The sequence below is a fragment of the Hibiscus syriacus genome, unplaced genomic scaffold (genome assembly GCF_006381635.1).
Source record: "Hibiscus syriacus cultivar Baekdansim isolate YM2019G1 unplaced genomic scaffold, ASM638163v2 tig00110505_pilon, whole genome shotgun sequence".
Classification (NCBI taxonomy): domain Eukaryota; kingdom Viridiplantae; phylum Streptophyta; class Magnoliopsida; order Malvales; family Malvaceae; genus Hibiscus; species Hibiscus syriacus.
In genome coordinates this window covers 2,835,992-2,859,191 of record NW_024062765.1, presented here as the reverse complement: position 1 = coordinate 2,859,191, position 23,200 = coordinate 2,835,992, and the positions used below count along the sequence as shown (strand labels likewise).

At 36.3% G+C, this 23,200-nt stretch overlaps 1 protein-coding gene and 1 pseudogene across 1 annotated transcript in view; one reads left to right on the top strand and one right to left on the bottom strand.

The window, feature by feature from the left end:
* Positions 1 to 4,572: 4,572 nt before the first annotated feature.
* The window catches only part of LOC120129942 (SCY1-like protein 2), a 34,181-nt gene continuing 15,553 nt past the window's right edge, over positions 4,573 to 23,200 (top strand). Inside the window, exons 1-8 of the mRNA XM_039147327.1 lie at positions 4,573 to 5,194; positions 7,480 to 7,584; positions 10,844 to 10,954; positions 11,642 to 11,824; positions 14,186 to 14,312; positions 14,605 to 14,666; positions 14,790 to 14,876; positions 15,173 to 15,259. Coding sequence (XP_039003258.1) covers positions 4,703 to 5,194; positions 7,480 to 7,584; positions 10,844 to 10,954; positions 11,642 to 11,824; positions 14,186 to 14,312; positions 14,605 to 14,666; positions 14,790 to 14,876; positions 15,173 to 15,259 — 1,254 coding nt within the window. The 5' untranslated portion in view covers positions 4,573 to 4,702. The remainder of the gene's footprint in view (positions 5,195 to 7,479; positions 7,585 to 10,843; positions 10,955 to 11,641; positions 11,825 to 14,185; positions 14,313 to 14,604; positions 14,667 to 14,789; positions 14,877 to 15,172; positions 15,260 to 23,200) is intronic.
* Positions 21,564 to 22,504, bottom strand: LOC120129943 (annotated as a pseudogene).

Below are 23,200 nucleotides of genomic sequence, written 5' to 3'. Positions count from 1 at the left end.
CTATAGCAAAGCACTTAATCCATTCCTCCACTTGTTTCAAAAATCACCAGATTTCAATACTCATCTAATCCATTTAAAATACTTTTTCTGCTTCGATTTACATAACTTCTGAAAGAGCTTTTAACCCAATTCACAAGGGTTGTCTTTAACCCTGACTTATCCTCAATTAACTCTTTATTTAATCTTTCAAGATCAAACCTACTGTTGGAGTTGTCGAACTCTCATCTGATTTGATTCTCTGACGGAGAATACAACTAATTCATGTCTGGTTTAAAGTTGAACCAGAATCTCTACCTTTCTTTGATGGTGCTAAAATTCTATGAAGCACTAATTCTCTTAATCATCTGAGATTTTTTTCCCAATCCTTTTATTCTTAGCTCTCTCTAGAGCTTTAACACGATCAACCATTTCTTGAAATGAGAACAATTTCAAAACCAGTAAAACTCTTTTAATTTAGGGCACAAGTCTTAAACAATCAATCACATGTATCCTTTTTATCCTTCTTAATCAGAATCAATTCAACAATAAATCTGCTTAACTTATCAAACTTACTTTCATACACATGTATGGGTAATTCCCTTGCTTCAAGCTCATATGTTCGAGCTTCATTTATCCGCCATACTCTAACTTGTCAAAGTAGTAACGAAACTACTCAATTTAATTTCTCCTCTTTGGAGAAATAAAAACCTTTTATCATATCATCTAACCATAGGTCTGTAACAACAGAACCTTCCTCAAATCCATCCTTGAACTCAGGTGCTCTTAACTTTTCAACTAATTCGATACATTCATTCTATGAGTTAAAAAAATATAAATTGAAAATTCATCAGAATATTCTTCAACATGGTGAAGACATTCCCTAAATTTATACAGGCACTTCCTGAGGTTTTTCGCTCTTCTCCCTACCTGGCCCGGGCAGGTGAATGCTATTACCTCTAGTCTATTACCTTGTGCTTCACTTTGGAAGCTCTCATGATCATACATCTAATATAACATAACATTTTAATTCTATTAGCAAGACAATACACTCCTTACACTATCAGATCAAAAATTATTCACTCTATGTTGGCATGTATACTTTTTAAAACACTTTTTACTTCGATTTATGCCTAGAATCGGCTAAACCGTAGCTCTGATACCATTAAATGTAACACCCCAACCCGTATCCGACCCGGATACGAATCCGAGGTGTCACATTGACCTTTTAAAACATGTACTTGTATAAAATAGTGAGTAATTTAAAACTTTTATAACATATAAATGACTAATTTACATAAAAAACATTTTCATTATTACAAAACCAATCAGAGAGTGTATATTTCACTTATTTATTTACATATAACTATTCGAAACATTTATAAAATTGTTCATAGCTTAAACAATATATTCTTTTGAAAACATGCCAACTAGAACTTTATATACTAAAATACATATTATTCACCTCTTTTCTGATCTGACCTTTAGTAAGGAGAAATGACCTGTCTTGCTCCACATTGCTCTTTACTCTTCTCAAAACCTACGTGTAAATCACTTACACGCTAAGTCAAAGACTTAGTGAGGCATATAAACATATAAGGTAAACAGTAACTAATAATCATACCTAAACAATTGCTATTATCATTTCATACCACTCATACTTTTACATGTAACAAATATATGCATACATATATGTCATTATCATTCATATATCTTATCTCATGTTCCTATGATCTCTTATGTCCATATATCATATAACATATACCATAACCAATTGCACATATACATATCATGTCATGTAAACCATATATATATACTATCATAAAACACGTACACCGAAGCAACTATATTATCATCTTCATTTCTTTCTTATTTTATCACTATCATTGATTCCTTTCATCATATGGTCTTATAAGTTACCATTTGTACAATCAATATCACACATGAAATTCCACAAGGAAACAAATATATTATCATATCACTTTATTAATATTATCTATTTAATAGCCCATGATACACATGTGAGAACTAAAGATATGCGAGTACATAGAGGTTGTGCACTAATGCTGTCACCATAGCTCATATAATTGCACCGAAGTACCACATATAATTACACCAGAGTGCCGCGTAGAATTGCACCGTAGTGCCATATAATAATGTCCATAAGGACCACATATCATTCCTTAAGAATCATATACATATGCCAAGGATGAAGTATGTGTCTCACCAGACTTCACACATGTTCCAAAGAATACATATATGTCCCGAATGACCACATAGACCCTCGACTCTTGGCATGCCAACTATACCCCTAGCTCTCATGACACATAACATGGCATTATCTTTTATATCTTTTTACATATTCATGTAACCATATCATATATTCATATAAGCTAATGGTTTCATTCACATATACATGTAATCACGTAGTTCATGTCAATTCTCATATGAGTTCATATTCATATAAACATAGGATTCACCCTCATGTATCACATATACTTTCTCTTTCATATGGCTCATAACATTTCTCATGTGTTCATATGACATGTAAATCATTGTCATCTTATCATGTTATCACATAAACATATCATCTTACAATACGTACAAAAACACATCAATACCTATATTCACATATACCTATCATTTCGTTATCCTTATTATTATTCTTATCATCACCATTAATCCCTTTTACTTACTATATTCATATCAATAACACATATACTCATGCACACATATAGATCATAACCAATACATACTTCTATGAATTCATGTTTTTCACTATTGTAAATAGACTTATCGCAAGTCTTATTTTCCATTGAACCTCATATACTAAATAATGTGCACTCACCTGAGCCTTGTTTACTTTGAATCAATCTTAATCCTTAGATTATTCCGGAACAAGCTTCATTCTATATCTACATCATAATAATACATTGATACATATCAATATACTAATTGATATCTTCTAATTGTCACTTTTTAGGCTAAAAGAAAAGCCCATTTCATCTTTTAATGAATGTATTAATCGATGCACTGCAAAGTGTATCGATGCATTCCCTATCGGTACATCGATGCACTACCTGTGCATCGGTGCACTACCTGTGCATCGGTGCATAAAATACATTCGATATTTGTTTATTACTAGGATGCATCGATGCATGCCTTATGCATCGATGCACTAATTGTATTTGATGTTTTTAGATTAAAAGAGTGTATCGATGCACTACCTGTGCATCGATACACCTTCAAACAATTTCTGGGTTTTAACCTTGATGCATCGGTGCACTATGATATGCATCGATGCACTCTGCCCAGAATCCTCTTTTTGAACCCGGAAATTCATTCTTTTTGGATTAAATCCTTCATATTTCAACCCCTTTCATATTCCTAACTTACATATACATACTTAAACTCGTTAATATTCATTTATCTCATCTTTAACCTTAATATCCTCTCCTCTTTAGGAATTTCAAGAATCATACCCTATTTTCCATATGTTTCAAATCCAATTCTAACACTTAATACTTCTTAATTAAGCTGATGACAAGTCAAATTTAGCTTCAAGTTTAACTTATCAACTCCATTCTGGAAATTCACTCAAGAACTCCAAATCTTTAATCTTCCCTAACTCATTTATCTTTTGATTTTAAGATAACTTAAGCTTTCCTTATGCTTAAGTATCACCTAAGAATCATAACCCAACTTTTAATTCAACAAATAACCAACTAATTAAGAAACTCACCTTTAAGCTGGAGCTTCACGCACAAAGAAGAAAGGAGGAGAAGAAAACTCTGGAAACTCATTTCCCTCATTTCCCACGTTTTTATATCCCCTAAAAGGAAATAAAAATCTTCTCTTAGAAAAGACCATAATACCCTTATTACTTTCAAACTTTACTATTAAATCCAACCTCAAAATTCTCCAATTAAAATTCTGAACTTTTAACTTATTTCGAAATTGAACACAATGCTTTCAAAATTTCACTAGCCTGATATTGAGGATGTTACAGGGAAAATGTATAAAGTTCAGATACCTAATTTATTTAAGTCATGTATTTTGTTTATCGGACTTAGAAATTAAATAGATAAAACTAATAATCATTCGTAATCATCAAAGATGGATCACAATTGAGTTGTGATGATGTTAATTTGTTGATGAGTTATTATTGATATATGTGTCCTTATATTAGTATTGGTGGCGTTATCCTTCACCGTTGGTAATGATGTTTACTTGTTCAAATTATTTTAGTTGATTTTTTAACCAATTTCTTATATGATTTTCTTTTCTTAGGTGGTTAATTTGTGCACATCATCACCGACACGACAAACAACTGCTATGTTTTCATCTTGTTAAGTCATTAATATTGTAAAAATTAGTAAAATTAAAAGTTTAGTGGTATTAATGAGTCAACATTCAAAATGTGATGGTATATGGAGTAGTTTTCCCAAACTTAATATTGATTAATTATTAATATTATTATTTGATTAACTATTATTGAATTGATTAAAATTGAATTTTCAGCAAATTCACGAGAGATGTATGGATTTATAAATATATCTCGTTAATTTATCTGTTTATTCTGGTAAGTACAACAAAATGGTGTCTCTAATCCAAAGAAAGAAAAAGACCCCCAGCCTTCTTCCTTCTCCTCCTTTATTATTTTGTACTTTATTAACGATTTCATTCATTCATATTCATTCTGCTCTAACTAACACAATCAAACATAATGTCGATCAACATGAAAACTCTAACCCAAGCTTTCGCGAAAACCGCTGCGGTCATCGAGAAAACCGTTCAAACTACCGTCCAGGAGGTTTCCGGACCCAAAGCTCTCCTGGACTACGAGCTCCTTCACCAGATTGGTTCCGCCGGCCCAGGCCTTGCCTGGAAGTTGTACTCAGCCAAGGCACGTGATGATGCGCGTTCCCACCAGTATCCCACCGTTTGCGTCTGGGTTCTTGACAAGAAGGTGATGGCGGAGGCGCGCACGCGCGCGGGGCTTTCCAAGATCGTCGAGGATTCATTCTTCGATCTGATACGTGCTGATGCGGCAAGGCTTGTGAGACTACGGCATCCGGGGGTGGTCCACGTGGTGCAGGCTTTGGACGAGAATAAGAATGCCATGGCGATGGTTACGGAGCCATTATCTGCGTCGGTGGCTAATGCGATTGGGAAGGTCGAGAATGTTTCCAAGGTTCCTAATGATCTCAAAGGGATAGTAAGTGCTCTACTGTCCTTTTCTTAATTGAATTTGAATTTGGTTCAGTTTCTTTTTGAATTACTCCAATGCTTTGTATCAATGTTGAATCTTAAAAGGTTATAGTTGAACCATTCCAAACATTTTAATGTGTATATGCAAACCACTTTGTGATCTACTAGATGATACTGTGAATATATATTCAGTGATGTAGTTCTCTAGGATCAATTTTCTGCGTGATGGTGGAACTTGGCGGGTTTATCCAATTTAGTAAATGTAAATGTTGAATTGAAATTTCCGTACAACCGACTAAATAGGTATTTTGCACTTTAGTCATGCCCAATATTGATTTGGGTTAGATAGTTTAGTTGTATGTTTCTTTTGTTTTATGTCAGCAGAGTTGTGGAAGTATTTGAGCTTTACGAAGAATAGTTACTAACATAAAGGAATAAGCATTTTGGACCAGGAATGGCAAGCATGGTCAGTTGCGAGTGCTGAGAGTAGGTTTGCTTGTTGGTCTAATAGTGTTTGATCTAAATGTATTACTTTGTTTATAGACAAAAGGTGGGCAGCAAGGAAACAGGTTACTGAAATTTTATGCCTTGTAAAATATCGTAGTTTAATTGAAATTGGGGGGGGGGGGTTCTGTCATCAAGAATTGGTTAGAAGATGTGTGCAGCGTTTGGTGGGCTGTAGGATATAAGAAGTAGATTGCATATAAATTTCAAATGAGGGGAAACCATGCTGAGAGATGCATTTACTGCCCTTACGTATAGGAGGTTTTCAAAAACAAAAATTTAAGTTGTCCAACAACTAAATCTACAAATTTTAAGAAAATTGTTAAATCGTAGTACTGACATTCCATGATCAGGTCTGTTTAGAAAAAAGAAAAAGAAAAAAAAATTCAAATACTTGTGGCTACTATAATCTTCGTTGAAGTATTAAATTAATGATAAGAGCAACTATCAATAAGAATTTTTTCCTTGGACCCTAACATCTTTATGTATGCAGAACCCATAAAATTTTGCCCCTTGTCCTTTAAGTAAAAAAGTAACGAAAAAGCTAATTATCTCATTTGGCTTAAAAAGATGAAACTCTTATTTAAACATGTTGTCGGCTTACTGCCACTATTTTTTTAATTATGATTTTGAAGTATTATAGAAACCGTTTCTGTAAAGCAGAAGGGGAAGAAAATGAATAATCAACTTGTCATATCCATAAACTATAAACTATGAAATAGTGAAATGTAGGTTTGGAAAAATTAGGAACAAAAGACTAAACAATAGCTTTTAGCAGTTTTTACCTAGATAAATATCATTTTGCAAGCTTCCTGCAATAATGATTAATTGCTTAGTCCTTGATAGAATTTATGTAAAGGAAGTTACTGATCGTATTCACAGATACACCTAGAGGGACAATGCCTTCTGTAACTAAGATGGAATATGCACTTGCAAAGTATAGACACAATGGTTCAAACTTGCATAAAGGTATATACGGGTCTAAAACTTAGAGCTTAGTCCATATGAAGATATTTGTTCATCACTTCAATTTTTTAATATCTTAATGGCTACATAATCTCCCCCCCCCAACATTGAATAGAAGGGGGGGATACAGTTTGAATTTCAGCTTGGTTTTAAACAATATTTAATTGGAGTTTGGCATCCAGATAGTTGACACATTTAACACTATGTTGGAAAGTTTGAGGTGGAAGAGAGTAGAGTGAATGGATGGAAAGATTACTAGAGCAGAGCAGAGCAGAGATGAGTAGTAAAAATGTTCATTTATATTTTCTCAGTGGACAAAGAAAAGGTTAAAATTGTAAGTTTATAATGCTTTAATCTGTTTTGGGGTTATTGTTGACTGACACTATCAAGGGTTTAAAGGAAACAGCAACCTGAAATGATTGATGTGAAATACTTTTGAATTCAAACGGCTTTGAGGAACTTAAGTGACATTTTCAAGTGTTAGTTTCACTGTAAACAATATCCTCTCCCTTTTAAGAAAAAGTTCCCAACTAGGGTAAGGGAAAAAATTGTACTTATTTCACTATGCCTCCTCCACTTCTTATCTACATGAACAAATTGCAATCACCTGGAGGTATTGCTAGTTTTAGAAAGCTGGTCCGTTTGTTTCTTTTAAACTATGGATATGCATGCTTCTTTTATTTGACTTGTCTTTATATAAGACTAAAAAGTTGTTTTCAAATATTTCAGTGGGAAGGCTGGATGTTTGAATCATCACCTTGTGATGTATTGACATCACATCTTTATGATTACAACAAACTTATAAGTGTTTTTTCTTCACAGGAAATGAGTTTGTTGGAGGTGAAGCATGGTTTGCTTCAAATCGCGGAATCCTTGGACTTTCTCCATAATAATGCACGTCTTATTCATCGAGCTATTTCACCTGAGGTTGCTTCTTTATCTTTTTTTCCCCAATTTGTACTAAATATAATCATCATAATGCTTTGAAATCTCCACTTTTCTGCATTAGTTTATTCCACATGCGAGAAAGAACCAGTGACAATTTATGGGTTGTCTTCTCTAGAGTGTTTTATCATTTTGATTTTTCAAAATTTTCGATTCAGTTATCAGTTTTATAAGGTTTGGGCCTACAATTTTTTGTTAATTTTCCCCCTTCTTTCTTGATTGCTTGATTATTCAAAACAAAATACTATGTTGCCGAAGGAGTGTTCATTTTAACAAGAACACTTTTTGAACTGAGTTTGAAAATCTCTAGAATCCAGGAGATCTTAAAAAGTCCATTCTCTGAAAACCTCATCCACACTCCCCAGCGTCACTCCCTTCACAACCCAACGGTCGGCCACCGCTTTGCTGCCGCTCCAGTCACCGTCAATCAGCTCCGACAGCCGCTCAATGGCATCGGAAAAGGAAGAAAAAGCCACCATTCGAAGCCTCTCTTCACCCCGGACATTGATCTGACGCTAGTTTTTTCAAAAACGAACTAGATCGGCGTAGATATAGAAGAACTTCGAATCTTCCGATTTCCGACGAACCTCTCCCCAACGAACCAACGAAGAAGAGAACGAACGACTACAAGACGGAGCCGATGAGCTCCCATCGGCGATCGTACAACTCATGAATGCAACATTGAAGAGGTACCAGATGAGGAAGAGTCTTCCCCCAAAAGTTCGAAGGATAGAAATACCAACCGGCCCAGATAAGCAACCTAGTCTTGTGTTCAAGATAACTAACAAGGTTCCTCATAAGAATCAGGTGCAAGGTGTCAGTATTTCGTCCGTCCCCCCTTCGGCGCTCCTCAACGTCTTCCGCCGTTCGTTGTCGTTTTCCTCCAGCATTTCTCTCCGCCGTCCGCAGCCACTGTCCGATCACCGTTCGAACCCAAAATTCACAGGGAGGTTCGTCTGTTCTCTGTGTTTCCGATTCTAGTCCTGTCTTTGTGAGAAAAACTTCATATATGTTCGTCCCCCTTTCGGCACTCCTCAACGTCTTCTGCCGTTCACCATCCTTATCACCCGACATTTCTCTCCACCGTCCGCCGCCACTATCTGACCAACGTTTGAACCCTAAATTCACAGGGAGCCTGCTGGTGGCATCCTTTTGGTCTTATCTAACGTGGGTGTGCTTCAATGGAGGTTGGTTGTTGCAATGATAAGTCTGGTGCAGTAGAAAAAGGTGGGAGAATCAGTTATAATAATTGGTGGAAGGAAGGCCTCCCAAAAATCAGTAATGGGTTCAGAATTGGATGCTATACGTTATACATTGAAAACTTACCAGAAAAGATCCATTGGAAGAGGTTTGGATCTTTATTTTGCAACCACGGTCAGGTCATTGATGCCTTCATTCCAACCAAAAGAAAGACAAAGGGGGTTCGTTTCGGGTTCATTCGCTTTGCAACAATTGAAGAAGCAAGGAAAGCGATCTCAAAGATGAATGGTTCTCACATTGACGATAACAAATTGGTGTATCTTTGGCTAAATACAACCCTCAACGGTCTTATTAGAGAAAGTCCTCGCCAGTTGTCTACCGAAAGTTTGGGATGGAAGTTGTTACGAGGAATAATCTCTATGCAGTAGAAGGTGTTGTTGACGAAGCTAAACTTCAAGTATTGGGAAATTGTCTAATGGGGTGGTGCAAGAACTTTATCAAAATCAGCAATCTTGCTAGCCAAATGCAAGATAGAGGCCTCGATGGTTTCTCGTTAATGAGGTTGGGAATGTAGTTCTAATGATATTTGAAGACTCTGCTACGTTGAGAAATGTGAAGAATGAAAAATCAGAGACTCTTGCAGAGTGGCTTTCCAAAGTTGCTGCTTGGTCGGAGAGTATGGTGTTGGAGTGCCATCTAGTGTGGTTAGTTTGCGAAGGGATTCCTTTTCACGCTTGGAATTGGGGTACTTTCAAGAACATTGCAGCTAGGTGGGGCAATTTATTAGCAATAGACGAAAACTCTCAATTTCCTTCGTCTTTTGATCGGAAAAAAAATCAAATCCTCACAAAGGCTCAAGTGAGAATTGATGAGTCGTTGGATTTAAAGGTCGGTGCTAATTTCTTTAAAATCCTTATGCATGAAATTGAGCCTTCCTTCAAACCAAAGTCTTGGGTCCCTGAGGAAGGCGATGATTCATTAGATCTTGTTTGTTCTCTTGGGGTTTCATCGGACAATTCTCAGTCAGGGACATTGGTGTTCTCCTCAGGTTTAAAATGCTCCGACGAAAATGTTGCAATTGAAGCTGCCAGTCACTCCGGAAGAGTGCCAAAGGTGTTGAGAATTCGAGTAACAAATTTGTTGAGGATGATCTAATTAAAAGCCGGTCTGTCGGTGTTGGGTTTGGATTGTCTCCATCCCCTTGTTCAGATTCAGAGTTTCATTCAACAGAGGCTTTAGATCATTCAAACTTAAATATCGTGGAGCATCTTGGTGATAAATTAGTTGACCCTTCTGATGGAGTCAGCCCCCGGGCCTTGAAAGATGTTTTTATGATGGGTCTTTTTCCTTCTAATGGTCTATCCGGTGACGCAATACAATTACAGGAAGATTCCTCAGCAGTGCCACCTTTCCCTGGGAAATTAAGAAGAAATCGTATGGTGAAGTAATGCAAGCAAAAGAAAGGAGTTTTGAATTAAGTTGCAAGGACAGTTTGATTGGTAGGAAGTGTGGTTTTGTTCCATTGATGATTTCTTTAGGAGCTGAATTTTTTTTAGTGGCTTTGGTTCGTAATGGTGCTTTCAGTGGAGTTCTCTTCAAGGCGGTTGATTTGCTTTTATGGTTGCAAGTGTTGTTTTTCTGTTCTATTATGTCCTTAGGTGTTGGGTTGGTTTTTCTTTTGTTGGAGGTGTAACCTAGGAATAGGGTGATTGTCTCTGGGGCTTTTATGGTTGCAAGTGTTGTTTTTTCTGTTCTATTATGTCCTTATGTGGTTCTGGTTTTTTGTTCTATCCCCGTATGAGGGTATTCCGTGTTTTCATATGTACTGGGTGTTTTATTTAATGAAATATGAGGTACTCTTTTCTTCCTTCCAATGTTCGTTAACATACTTGTTAGTATGTGGACGAATACGAAGGGAGTTTTTGATGAGACCTCCAACTTTTATCAAAAAAAAAAAAATACTATGTTGCCTTTTGAGATTACATGGTAGATAATAGTGGGTGTTACAGGTATGCTTGACGAATGAGTTTGTACTTTGCAGAATGTCTTAATTACTTCAAGTGGAGCTTGGAAGCTTGGTGGGTTTGGTTTTGCTATCTCAACAGATCGGGCCTCTAGTGATTCGGTTACTGTGAATGTCTTCCATTATTTTGTAAGTTGAACTTTTGATGTCTTAACAATTTAGCTAAAAATTGTAAGGGTAGTAGAGTTTGAGATGAATGCTAGGTTTGAGCCATTCTTTTTATTGCACTCAAAGAAAATATTAATTTGATTCATTGACCAACTAAAATCAACACCTTTGCTCTAGCCATGTTGCTGTGACTTCATTTTTCGTGAAACAACTATGTTCAACACATTTTCAACTGATGTGGGCACGGTGGTCGGACTGTTCACCTATAGGGAAAAGCATGAAAAATTGGAATGTCAGTCAAATATGCATATATGATACATTGAGTATAAGTAACATGTTAGTTCACTAATGTACTTATTGTCATGCCATCTTTCATTAGGTTGGCCTCTTAGCAACGTAGATATGTATGATTTGTATATTTTGTGTTATAATATGATACATGATAGCTGCAGTATGTTGTTGTACATGAGAATCTTATTTATTATTGTTGAGGATTTTGGGATTTCATTTTAACTCCCATTTTTAATGCTCATTGGCTTTGCTTTCTTTTGACTTGTTGGTTATGCGGTGTTTGGTCTTTGTAAATACAAGTGTTCCCTTATGATATTTTGTCACTTCATTCATCATGATGGATGGATTTACATGTGCATATGTGCAATTATGATCTAAATTTAGCTTTCATATTCTAATTTGATATGGCCTGTGCAGGAATATGATACTGAAGATTCTGTCATGCCTCTTCAGCCATCATTGAATTATATTGCGCCTGAACTGGTTCGAAGTAAATCATCTTCAATTGGATGGTCCTCTGACATTTTCAGTTTTGGATGCCTGGCCTACCGTTTAGTTGCTCGAAAGCCTTTGTTTGACTGTAACAACAATGTCAAGATGGTACTTATCAAAATTTTATCCTTTTTTGATTGCCTATTTTGTTCTGTGAAGTCTGAACAAGAAAAACTACTTTCATATAATGTTTATATCATGGCTTGAGGGTTTGCTCTCATTTTTTGCTGCCAGTTTATAAAATAGAAAACAAAATTCATTTACATCAACTTAAATCAGGATTACAATTTACAAAAGGAAGTAAGGAAAGATATGTACTAGAACCTCCATTCCCCTTTATCTCACTTTAGTCAAAATATAAGCAAAGAGATTAGCACTTCTCCTAACATGGTAGAGAGAACTCATAACTACTAAATTCCTAACATAAAACCTAAAATGTCTAAAATTACATCACCCCGTTTCCAAAGTTTATATCTGTCTGGAAATTTCCTTTGCAGACGGCAATGTATCACTTTCAAAACATAAATATATAAATCCATATTTTCTCGTAATATATTTTAGTAAACAACACAAAACCACAGAAGACCCTCTGAATCTCATGTGACTGCTACCACTTTGCATTTCTGTCTTCAGAGAACTATAAGCTGCATTAACATTGACTTTGATTGAACCTAAATGAGGAGGCAACCGTTGATACTTTTTTGTACCATTCCCTTTGTTTCTTGCACTCCCTGCATTGCTTGGAACTCCTCCAATCTGTTGCTAATCCAACGGTCACTGGTAACTGGCATAATGAAAACTACAATTTCAATTAAGCCACACTTGCCAACTTATAATCGTAGACAGCTCTAGCTCAACTAAGCTGCTTGCATGAGACAAGAAAAGTTCCAAAAATCTGTAAATGACAACAGTGAATCATCAAATGATTCTGCCCACCAAGACACCCCTCTCTATACTTTCTAAATACATATTAAAAAAAAAGGTTGCAGAGGTTCACATGGATTGCCACAAAGACTCCAACATAATCTAAGTAACATACTATGGAGAGCCTTAGTTGTAGGTAAATTTTTTTGGAGCAAGTGCATTGTATTTTTTTTTAAACTTTAGGCATTACCTGTGCTAGTTAAATAACTCCCATTTAGGCATTGCATGTGCTACTTGTTACATTTTAATGTTGATTCTGATAGTTCGAGTATCTGGTTATCATCTTCTCTATCTTCAATAATCTTGATTATGTAAATAGGAACCGATATGATATGTAAGTTGCACTATGAGGTAATCTGAGGTTGTGTTTGGAAACTTAAATTTCAAAAGTAGTATGCATTATATAATGAAACACGTCTAACTGCAATATTCATTATTATTTTTCAATATCATTATCACGGATTTGTTAGGTGTTTGTTTAGTAGAGGTGAACTTGGAAATTGGAATACATATAGATATTGTGAGTTTGAAGTTCATGTTTTTATACCTTTCAAATATATAGTTATTTTGAATTTTAACTAATTTACACATAATATATGCATTTTGTTCTTACAATTTTATAAATAACGAAATCAAAATCCAAAATTTCAAACTCATATTACTAAACATAGTGTCAACGTTCTATTATTTTAGTGGACATCAATATTTACATTTCAGGATTGAGTTATTAGTCCGGACCGACTGGTTAAGCAGTTATGTTTTTTTTTACCTTTCCTCTGGATCCTTTGATTTTTGAAATTTGCTGGACTGAGAAACTTAGCACAAAACCTGTTCAAAGTTCAAATTGGCTTAAGGTTTCAATTACATGAAATCTCTTTTAATTCAGAAAGGATGTGTTGAGAACCCTGAACCCAGTGCTTTATAAATTAGCCGTGCAGAGATGCTAACCACATGGATATTGATTATATGACATTAATTCTTTGAAGTGGTACCTTTCGTCTTGTTTGTGCTAAAAGTATTTTGAAGTCCTCTTATCGAGCCTATGGACTTAATCAAGGTTTTCCCTCCATTCCTGCATTTATATGTTCTATTTAGCAACCTTCAGATTTATAACTATATGAATCCAGAAGACAAGAGATTGTTCTTCGACTCTTGGCCAAGTTAATTGTTTAGGCTTGGCATTTTCTCTCTCCATTTTCTACACTAATTGAGTGTATTTATGATACTTTCTCCGATATTATCGAAATTATTTTGGCAACTAGCAAGGCAACATGTATGGCTTTGTGGTGATGTTGGCAATGTTTCAGATATGCATATGGCAAAATGAAAAAGCCTTTTTCTGAAAATTTCCTACTGGTATCCATTTGTTGTTCCCTCGTGCAAATTAGAGAATTATGTGTCAAAGACTGTTTTAAAGACTTAGGAAGTCACCAGGTTCAAATAGACATGTTGAAGGTATAACGTATTGTATAGTATACTTTTGTTATGCTTTATTTGCTCTCATTTCTCTTTCTAATGGTTGATTGTGGTGTTTCTTTCCTGCAGTATATGAACACTTTGACATACTTATCCAGTGAAGCTTTCTCTTCTATACCACCAGAACTAATCCATGACTTACAAAGGATGCTCTCTGCAAATGAGTCTACTAGGCCATCAGCAGTGGATTTTACTCGTAATACACCTTTTCATTTTTCTTTTCTGTCTTCAAAAGTAGAAAGAAGAAAAATATTTTAGAATAGTAGAGTCTGTTTCCCATATGCAAGTTTATTTAGAATTAAACAATATTAAGGGGATGTTAAAGTTGCAATCATATCTCTACTATGAGTTGTACCTCATATTCAGAGATCACGCTGTTGCAGTGAAAAGCAATTAATCATGCATTAAGTCTCTGTTTATTGCAAAATTTGAACCTCCTGTCTAAAATCAACTAATTTATTAATTTTGAATTTTGTGTTATGTCTTAGGCTCTCCATTTTTTCGGAATGATACTAAGTTGCGTGCTCTTCGCTTCCTTGATCACATGCTTGTATGTATTTGAATTTGCTTGTCTATGACATGCTCATTAACTACAGTTATCTAGAAGTAACTTGCTTGAAATAAAGTGCTTTAGAAATGCTAAAAATTCCTGGGTGACAATTTTATTTTGCAGGGAAGAGATAACATGCAGAAGTCTGAATTTCTAAAAGCTTTATCTGATATGTGGAAAGATTTTGATTCCCGTGTGTTGCAATATAAGGTTTGAGATTTTATTTTGCCTCTCATAGTGTCGCTTCCCTAATTTTGCCTAGTATTTAGTATGAGTTTGAATTTTAAGTATGTCAGTTTAGTTAGTTAGGACATTTCTTTAAGGATATCTAGGAAGATGAAGATATAAACAGACTTGTTTTGGATTTCTTGAAGTGATTATCACTTGTGCATTCCTCCTCCCAGCCCACAGGGTGAGCTCAATGAGGAAATATTAGTAGTTCATGATGTTATCAATTCCATTTGTCTGAAAAAAGCAAGTCAAGTGAATAAGGTTTCTAAATGCAGGTACTTCCACCTCTTTGTGCAGAACTCAGGAATCTGGTTATGCAGCCAATGATTGTGCCCATGGTTCTCAAGATTGCAGAGTCTCAGGTACTTGTTTTGCTCATAATAAGAATTTGGAGTATTAACAGAATGCAATTTTCTTATTTGTAATTGGAAATAAAAAAATCATTGGTGCTTGTGTTGGCTTTGAAGTCTCTCCATGCTAACCTTTCTGGATTAGCTGTTAACAAGGGATGCCTTTTGATATTTTCTCTGTTAATAGTTCTTTGATAGCTTTTTACTTTCCTCATTGTTTGTGCCTCCTACTAAATACTATCATGAGAAACAAAATACTGTTACTAAATAAGATAAATATTTTATGAACTGTCTAATCATTGACATTAATAACAATGAATTAAAATATCAAATAATAACTATGATATATGCATAAATGCGACTCACCTCTCGACTTGCATAAAAAAAAGATGAGTGAGAGTCAAAAACGTAGAGAGAGAAAGAGAGGAATGTCAGTCTTCCTCCGACGAGAGTTGGACTGTTTTCGTAGACAATCTTAGCAAGAGAGTCTCTAGAAGATCGTTAAGGGATCTTTTTCTATTCCAGGGCCATGTGGTGAGAGTTTTCATTCCAAATGAGACGAAAAAAGCAAAGTATAAATCTTCCACATTCGCTTTCGTGCAGTTTGGTAATGAAGCAGGTATGAGAAAGGCAATCGAGAATATAAACGGGTCGTGGATAGATGGGAGGAAAGTATTTGTTGGAGTTGCAAAATATCAGAAAGATCGATCAAGGATAGTAGGAACATCTCGGTCACTAACTGATGCTTTAAAGCTGATTACAGAAGAAAAAGCTAAACCAAAGGAGAGAGCTGAGCTTCCAAGAAGTATAAGGGATGATAGATTATATAAGGATGCCTTGTTGACGAGCATTAAGCAAAGGAGGGATTTGGATAATAGAGAGAATATAAATGATAGTTCAGAAAGGGGGGAGGGAAGAAGAATATTTGGGAGATGCATATTCCCACTGTTAGCACAAGCTGGGTGAAACGGTTACTAACGGGTATAGTCAAACAATCATTCGAATTGGAGTTGGTTCAAAGTGCTTTGGCTAATGAAAGTTTTGAAGTCAAGATTGCTAGTTGGGGATACGTTTGGAACTCTTGTGTTGTCACGTTCAAATCAGATGAGGAGATGAAGGAGGCTTGGACGAATAGGAGTGAGGTGTTATGGTTCTGGTTTGACCGGTTGGCACCTCTGCTGAATGAAGTTGGAGTGCCAATGGCTTTCTGTTTGGTGGAGTTTTATGGTGTTCATTTGTTATGTTGGCAAGAGGCTTTTCTGGAAAAGTTAGCTCGGAGGCGGGGGACAGTAAAAGGCATTCAAGAATCGACAAAAAACAAGGAAGATCTCATGACGGTGAAAATTTTGATCAGGGTGGCAAGCCCGTTTGACATCCCAGAAGTGATCACCTTAGGGTCGTATGGAAGATCTTTCAAGGTGAGAATTAAACTAGGTTCGACATCTAGTTTTTCGATTTTTTTCCAAGCATATCGTCGGAGAAAGATTCTGATGGAAGAGACACTACCATAGAGTCGTCGGAGGAGGAAACTGACAGTCTAAACTCAACTGACAAGGTAGGTTCTGTTTGGTTGGTCGAGGATGCACATAAAAAAGTTGACACGTGGATTGATCAGGGAGTTTCTTCCGGTTTTGTTGAAGTTGGTAGAGGAAATCAGTTTCCAAGAAGAAGCAGGGATGTGAAAGGCATTAAAGAATGGGTGTCAGATTTGCACAGTTTTGGTAGTAGCAAAATGAGAGACTATGCTGGGCTAGGCATTAGAAATTTGGATAGTTCAAATTTTAGCATACAGGTCCAATCAGTGGGGAGTAGTGAGCTCGTTTCTCCTATAAAGAAGATAATTCCTGTAGGTCCAGCAGTAAAATAAATGGGCTCGGGTTTGAAAGTTAAAAACAGTGTTTGACTTCTTCTAGCAGTTTAGGGGAAGCAGGTAAAGGGGGAAAAACCACTGTGAATTAACAGTAGAGGTTGGTTCAGAGAATCCAGCATTTAATGCAACAAATGTGGGGTCTGTTGAAGGTTTTAATGTGACAAGCATAAGTGGTGGTTTGCAAAAATTGTCATCAAGTTCATTTTCTATGAAGAGCGCTTCAGATGGAAGGAGGATGATCGAAAGTTATAAGAGAGTTTATAGAAGGTCAAGGGAGAGGAATATATGGCTTCTAAACGTGCAGGGTTTTAGTACTGTAACAGAGGGGGATTTAAGCAAACAGAAGGAAAAAACTATAATTTCAAGATCAACTCAATCTGACATTCCAGAGGTTGTTAATTTTACAAAAGGGGACAGTGATGGATCGAGGAATAGTAGATTCAGCATGAGATTTAAAAGGTCTATGATCATGGATGCTTTAGATCAGTTTCTACTATATCCTCCTCAACTTTTCCATTATTGTTGGAGGAAGCTCTCACTACTTGGGAAATAAGCAAGATGTTGGGTATATCATTCAAGGAAGGAAAGAAAGCTTTTCTGGATAAATTTATGAATTTGAAGAAGGCTTGATTAGGGATAGGTGAGTAGGCGGATAATTTGGGGGAGAGTTTGGTATTAGTTAATTTTTATGATGCAAAAGTTAGTAATATTGTCCTGGAATGTCAGGGGTTTGGGAAAAAAAGAAAGGCATCGAGCTGTTCAAAAAATAGTTTCTGAGAATAAACCATCTTTTCTTTTTCTGCAAGAAACAAAAGTGGAGATAATTCCAAGTTCTTTATTGAGAAGAAGTGGTTTGAATAATCTTAAAGGGTTTGTTGAATCGCCAGCAGAAGGTTCCTCATGTGGTATTTTAAGTTGTTGGGATGATAGTGTTTTTGAGTTAGAAGATCAGCATATACATAGGAGATTTATTGCCATTTGTGGGAAACTCAAAACGAATCAATTTAGGTGTGGTTTTATTAATGTATATGGTTCTTCTGTAGAGGAATAGAAAGCTGGTTTTTCTGAGGATATGAGTTTGTTTCTAAATGGGTTCAGTATACCTTTATGTTTATGAGGGAACTTTAATGCTTATTTGACAGATGATGAGAAGGAAGTTAGAGCACAAAACATAAATTCTATGGAGATTTTTAGGCATTTCATTCAACAAACTGGCCTGATTGATATACCATTAATCGGGGGAAGTTTTAATTAGGGCAATAGTCCGGAAGATCCTACTGTTGTCAGATTGGACAGGTTTTTGGTAAACATTAATTTTTCATCTGCCTTTTCGGATATCACTCAATCTTTAGTGAAGAAGTATATTTCTGATCATAATGCAATTATACTTGAGAGTGGGGGAGTTAATTGGGGTAAGAAACCTTTCAGGCTGTTCAATTATTTAATGAATGAGGATGTGTTTGATGAGCAGGTTGTAGAGTCTATCAAAGAGTGTAAGAAAGTTCACAAAAGAGTTGGAATTCTGAGTATTATTAGAAGCACAAAATCTGCTATTAAAAAATGGTCTGGTAGGAGAGATCAGTTTTCAGGTGCATGAATTATTGCCTTAGAAGAGAAGATTCATCAATTATAAAAGGATTTTCAGCAACAACAATTTTCGAGGGGTAGAGACAGTGTAGCAGAATTGCGTTATTTGAGAAATGAACTGTGGAGATTATACAGGATTGAGGAGCAAACATGGTTTCAAAATTCAAGAGAGAAATGGGTAAAAGATGGAGATCGAAATCCTAAATTTTTTCATACTTGTGCTACCATTAGGAGGAGGATGAATTCTTTGAACGCTCTAAATGTTAAGGGTGAAATAATTTATGATCCGTTTCTTTTCAAGGCAAGTGTCCGAGATCATTTTTTTGAAGCTTTTAATTATCGTTCAACTTTGGAAGTGGATGATATTAAGCTGAATTTTTCAAGAATCTCTTTAGTGAAGAGCCTTATTATAGAAAATGAGTTTACGGAAGAAGAAATTTGGGAGGTTTTAAATTCGTGTGATAGCAATAAAGCTCCAAGGTCTGATGGGTTGAATATTGGGTTCTTTAAAAGGTTTTGGCTTTCTTTGAAGGATGATATTCTAAAATTTTTTCATAATTTTTTCTTGGGAAAAGATTGGGAGCATGGTATTATTCACTCTTTCATAACTCTCATCTCGAAGAGTTCTAACATTGGTGGTTTAGATGACTTCAGACCTATCAGTTTAGTAGGAGGGATGTATAAGATCCTTTCGAAGTGTCTTTCGAGAAGGTTGAGAAGTTGCATCAATGATGTTATCAGTGCTTCGCAATTTGCTTTCATTCCTGGTCGACAAATCTTGGATTGCTCTTTTATTACTAAAGAAGGAATTGACTTTTAGAGGAAGAAAGGATTAAAGGCTTGCGTGTTCAAGGTGAATTTCAGGAAGACTTATGATACGGTGGATTGGGATATTCTCTTTAAAGTGATGGTAAAAATGGGTTTCAGAATTAAATGGTGCAGTTGGATTAGAAAATGTGTTACATCCGCCTCAGTGTCAGTTTTGGTTAATTGTGTGCCAACTGAGGAATTTCCAATGGCTAGAGGCCTTAGAAAGGGTTGCTTCCTTTCTCCACTATTGTTTAACCTTATAGGAGAGCTTCTTAACCTATTGCTTCTTAAGGCGATTTCTTCGGGTGTGTTCTGTGGTATGGTTTTAGGTAAAGATGAGGGTTCCTTTATTTTATTTCATTTGCAATTTGCAGATCTCATTATCTTTTGTAATGCATCGAAGACTCAAATTTTAAATGTAAAGAGAGTTTTACGAGTTTTTGAAGTTATGTCTGGTCTTCAATTGAACCTCAGCAAAAGCAAACTATTTGGTGTTAACATTAGTGAGGAAGAGGTTAAGGAGTGAGCGGGTAACATTGGTTGTTTCCCTTCGGATTATCTTGGGTTGCCGCTTGGTGCTAACAGGAATTCTTTAGCTTTGTGGGATCCGATTGTTCATAAATTTTTCAAAAAGCTGGCTGGTTGGAAGGCAAAAACCCTTTCTTTCGCAGGGAGATTGGTTTTATTGAAGTCAGTTTTGTGCTCGTTACCTACATATTTTTTGTCTTTATTTAAGATGCCTTCTTCGGTGGATTTAAAACTCAATTCAATAATGGCCAATTATGGGGAGGAGGGGTAGAGTTGAAAAAGATTCATTGAGTTAACTGGTCGATAGTGTGTAAAGCAAAAAGTTTAGGTGTTCTGGGTGTGTTGAACCTTAATTTCATGAATAGAGCTTTACTAGGGAAATGGTCTTGGACGTTTGCTAATAATAGGGAGTCCTTGTGGAAGAAGGTGATTTGTAGAAAATATAAGGGTAAACTACGCCAATGGTCACTGATGTTTGGCTAAGTTTTCGTTTTCACCACTAATGTTTCAAAAGTTACAAATAGGACACTAACGTTATCGTTTGTGACAAATTGGTCACTCGCCGTTAATAGCCATTAAGAGACGTAACGAAAATCACACGTGGACCGTTAGCTGCTTACATGGATGTTTGACCGCCACTTTGACCGGTGTTTTACCAAATATTTAATGAAAATTTAATTAATAAAATTAAATGGAAACCCAAAACCACCATTAGCTCTCCTCCATTATATTCAGTTAACCCAAAGTAGAGGGGAGGGGAAATGGCTTCAGGATTCTTCGGTGGTGGTTGGGATTTTTACGGTGGATTAACCGGCAGATCTGTGGGTAGCATTGGCTACATGAACAACAACAAAGCGACTACATCGTACCGGATACAGGTCCCCGGAATGTTCATGGATCCGACATCTTAGATCGTTTCAAACGTAAAAACTCCTTAACAATAATCCTGCCCACCTTTATCTCCGTTCAGCTAAGCCCAAAACTTATCAGTATACTTCTCCAATTTCTCTCGTCTCCCATCGATTTGGCAACCAACTTGTCGTCGCCGGATGTCTTAGGTAATTTCTCGTCTCATTCTTTCATATTGCAGTGATACGGGTTGTTGCTTTTACAACAACTGAGGCCGTAGCAAATTCCGCTCGGTATCAACTACGACGACTCCATAATTCAGGCCCTTAATCCCAGTTTACCAGGCAACCCGTATATGAATCTGATTTCGATGTGGGTCGCACAACCGCGAAACCTAAAGAAGAAAATGATGAACCAACCAACTTGAGGAGCTAGAGAAACAACTGTTAGTCGATGAAAACGATGAAGGAGACGCTATTTCGGTTATTACCAATACCAACAGCGAGTGGTCTGAAACTATACAGAACTTGATTGGTTCCGAAAACCAAATCAATCTAATTTCCCCGTCGCCTACTTTTTCAACCACTTCATCGTCTTCCTCCACGTCATCGATTGCTTATCCAGCTTCGACTAGTTTAAAGCAGACAATAATCTAGTTTTTTCATCAGGTACCTAAATAACATTCCATAATGAAACAGATAAAGATGCAACCATTAACAAAACACCATCGAGAATCCAACGATCTGGTGCTGAGTAGAACACAAAGAGTTTGGGTACATGGTTAACCCAATAATGGTTGTCGTAGAAGAAAAAGGATTTTCGTATAAATGGGCCTTTATACAGTTTTACTACGTTGGCTCCAATGATTGAAACCAAGGTGCCAATCACTTTGGCTTGGCTATCGCTGCTACTCTAATCGGGCTTTGTCATCTTATATGATAATCATGCATGTGTTGTTATTATCACAAGTTTTTCCTTCTTTTTTCTGAACTGAAATAGATTACAAGAAGAAGAGTATGGCTTTGGGAAGATGAAGAACTTGAGAAGGATGGAACGCAAGAAGGAAATAGACGGGATTAGGAGACCAGTTGCACATACAACGATGGGTGAGTTTAGCTTAATCCAACCAATGCAAGGTTCTCTGATATAGCTATCCTACACAAATCAAACACCAGACAAAAAGAAGAAATAAGTCGATCGTTTTTTATTTCAAGGAAGTTGAAACAAGGTGAAGAGAGAAGAGAAATGACCTTGTTAAACCCAGTAAAAAATATACGCACGAGGAGTGGGAAGGTGAAGATCGTCTGGTCTGGTCTGCAGTAACAAACAAACAAAAGATAAAGAAATTGAAGAGAGAGTGGTACACAAAGAATGGGAAAAGATAAGAGGAAGTTGCAGCCTTGCAAGCACCTTTCCTTGTGAAGAAGAAAGGAAAAAGGAGTAGCAAGAGAAAGCCAACATTATTGGTGTAAACTACAAAGACAAAAGGGCTCATTCCTCCTGTTATGGTTGTTTTGGCCAGAATAGTGAGTGCTATGGTGCAAGCTTCCATTATCCCTATTACCGTAAAAGGTGCCATTTCACCGACTATTTCTCTCATCATTACGACCATCTTCCCCGTCGTTTGGCCGATGAATGGAAAAGAAGAGCAACGACAAGAAAGACTTCGACGCCACAGACCTTTCTTTGGCAGCGTGTAAATGTGGGGGTTTTATAAAAGATAGAGAGAGAGTTTTGTTTTGTGGGTAAGGAGAATATCCTTTCAAAGAGGGTGAATCAACTGTAGAGCAACCAAGCTGTAATAAATTTCAGTCGGTCAACCATCCAGGTAAGCAGCTAACGGTTCACGTGTGATTTCCGTGACGTCTCTTAACGGCTATTAAAGACGAGTGACCAATTTGTCACAAACGATAACGTTAGTGACCGATTTGTAACTTTTGAAACATTAGTGTTGAAAACGAAAACTTACCCAAACATCAGTGACCATTGGCGTAGTTTACCCAAAATATAATCTAGACTCTAGTTTGTTATGTTTCAAGAGTAAACTTCCTGCAAATGCTTCATGGCTTTGGAAATCGGTGGTCAACAATCATTTTAAAGAAGATCAGTTTGGTGCTAAGTTTCGAAGCTTGTTTAAAGCTCAAGTGGGTAATGGAGAGAATATTCGTTTTTGTTTGATAGCTGGGCATTAGAGTCTCCTTTTAAAGTTGTTTTCTCGAGATTATTTGCTCTTTCTTTGAATCAGAATGGGAAGTAAATTGAATTTGGTGAATTTCGAACAACAGGGTGGTCTTGGCATGTTCAGTTGA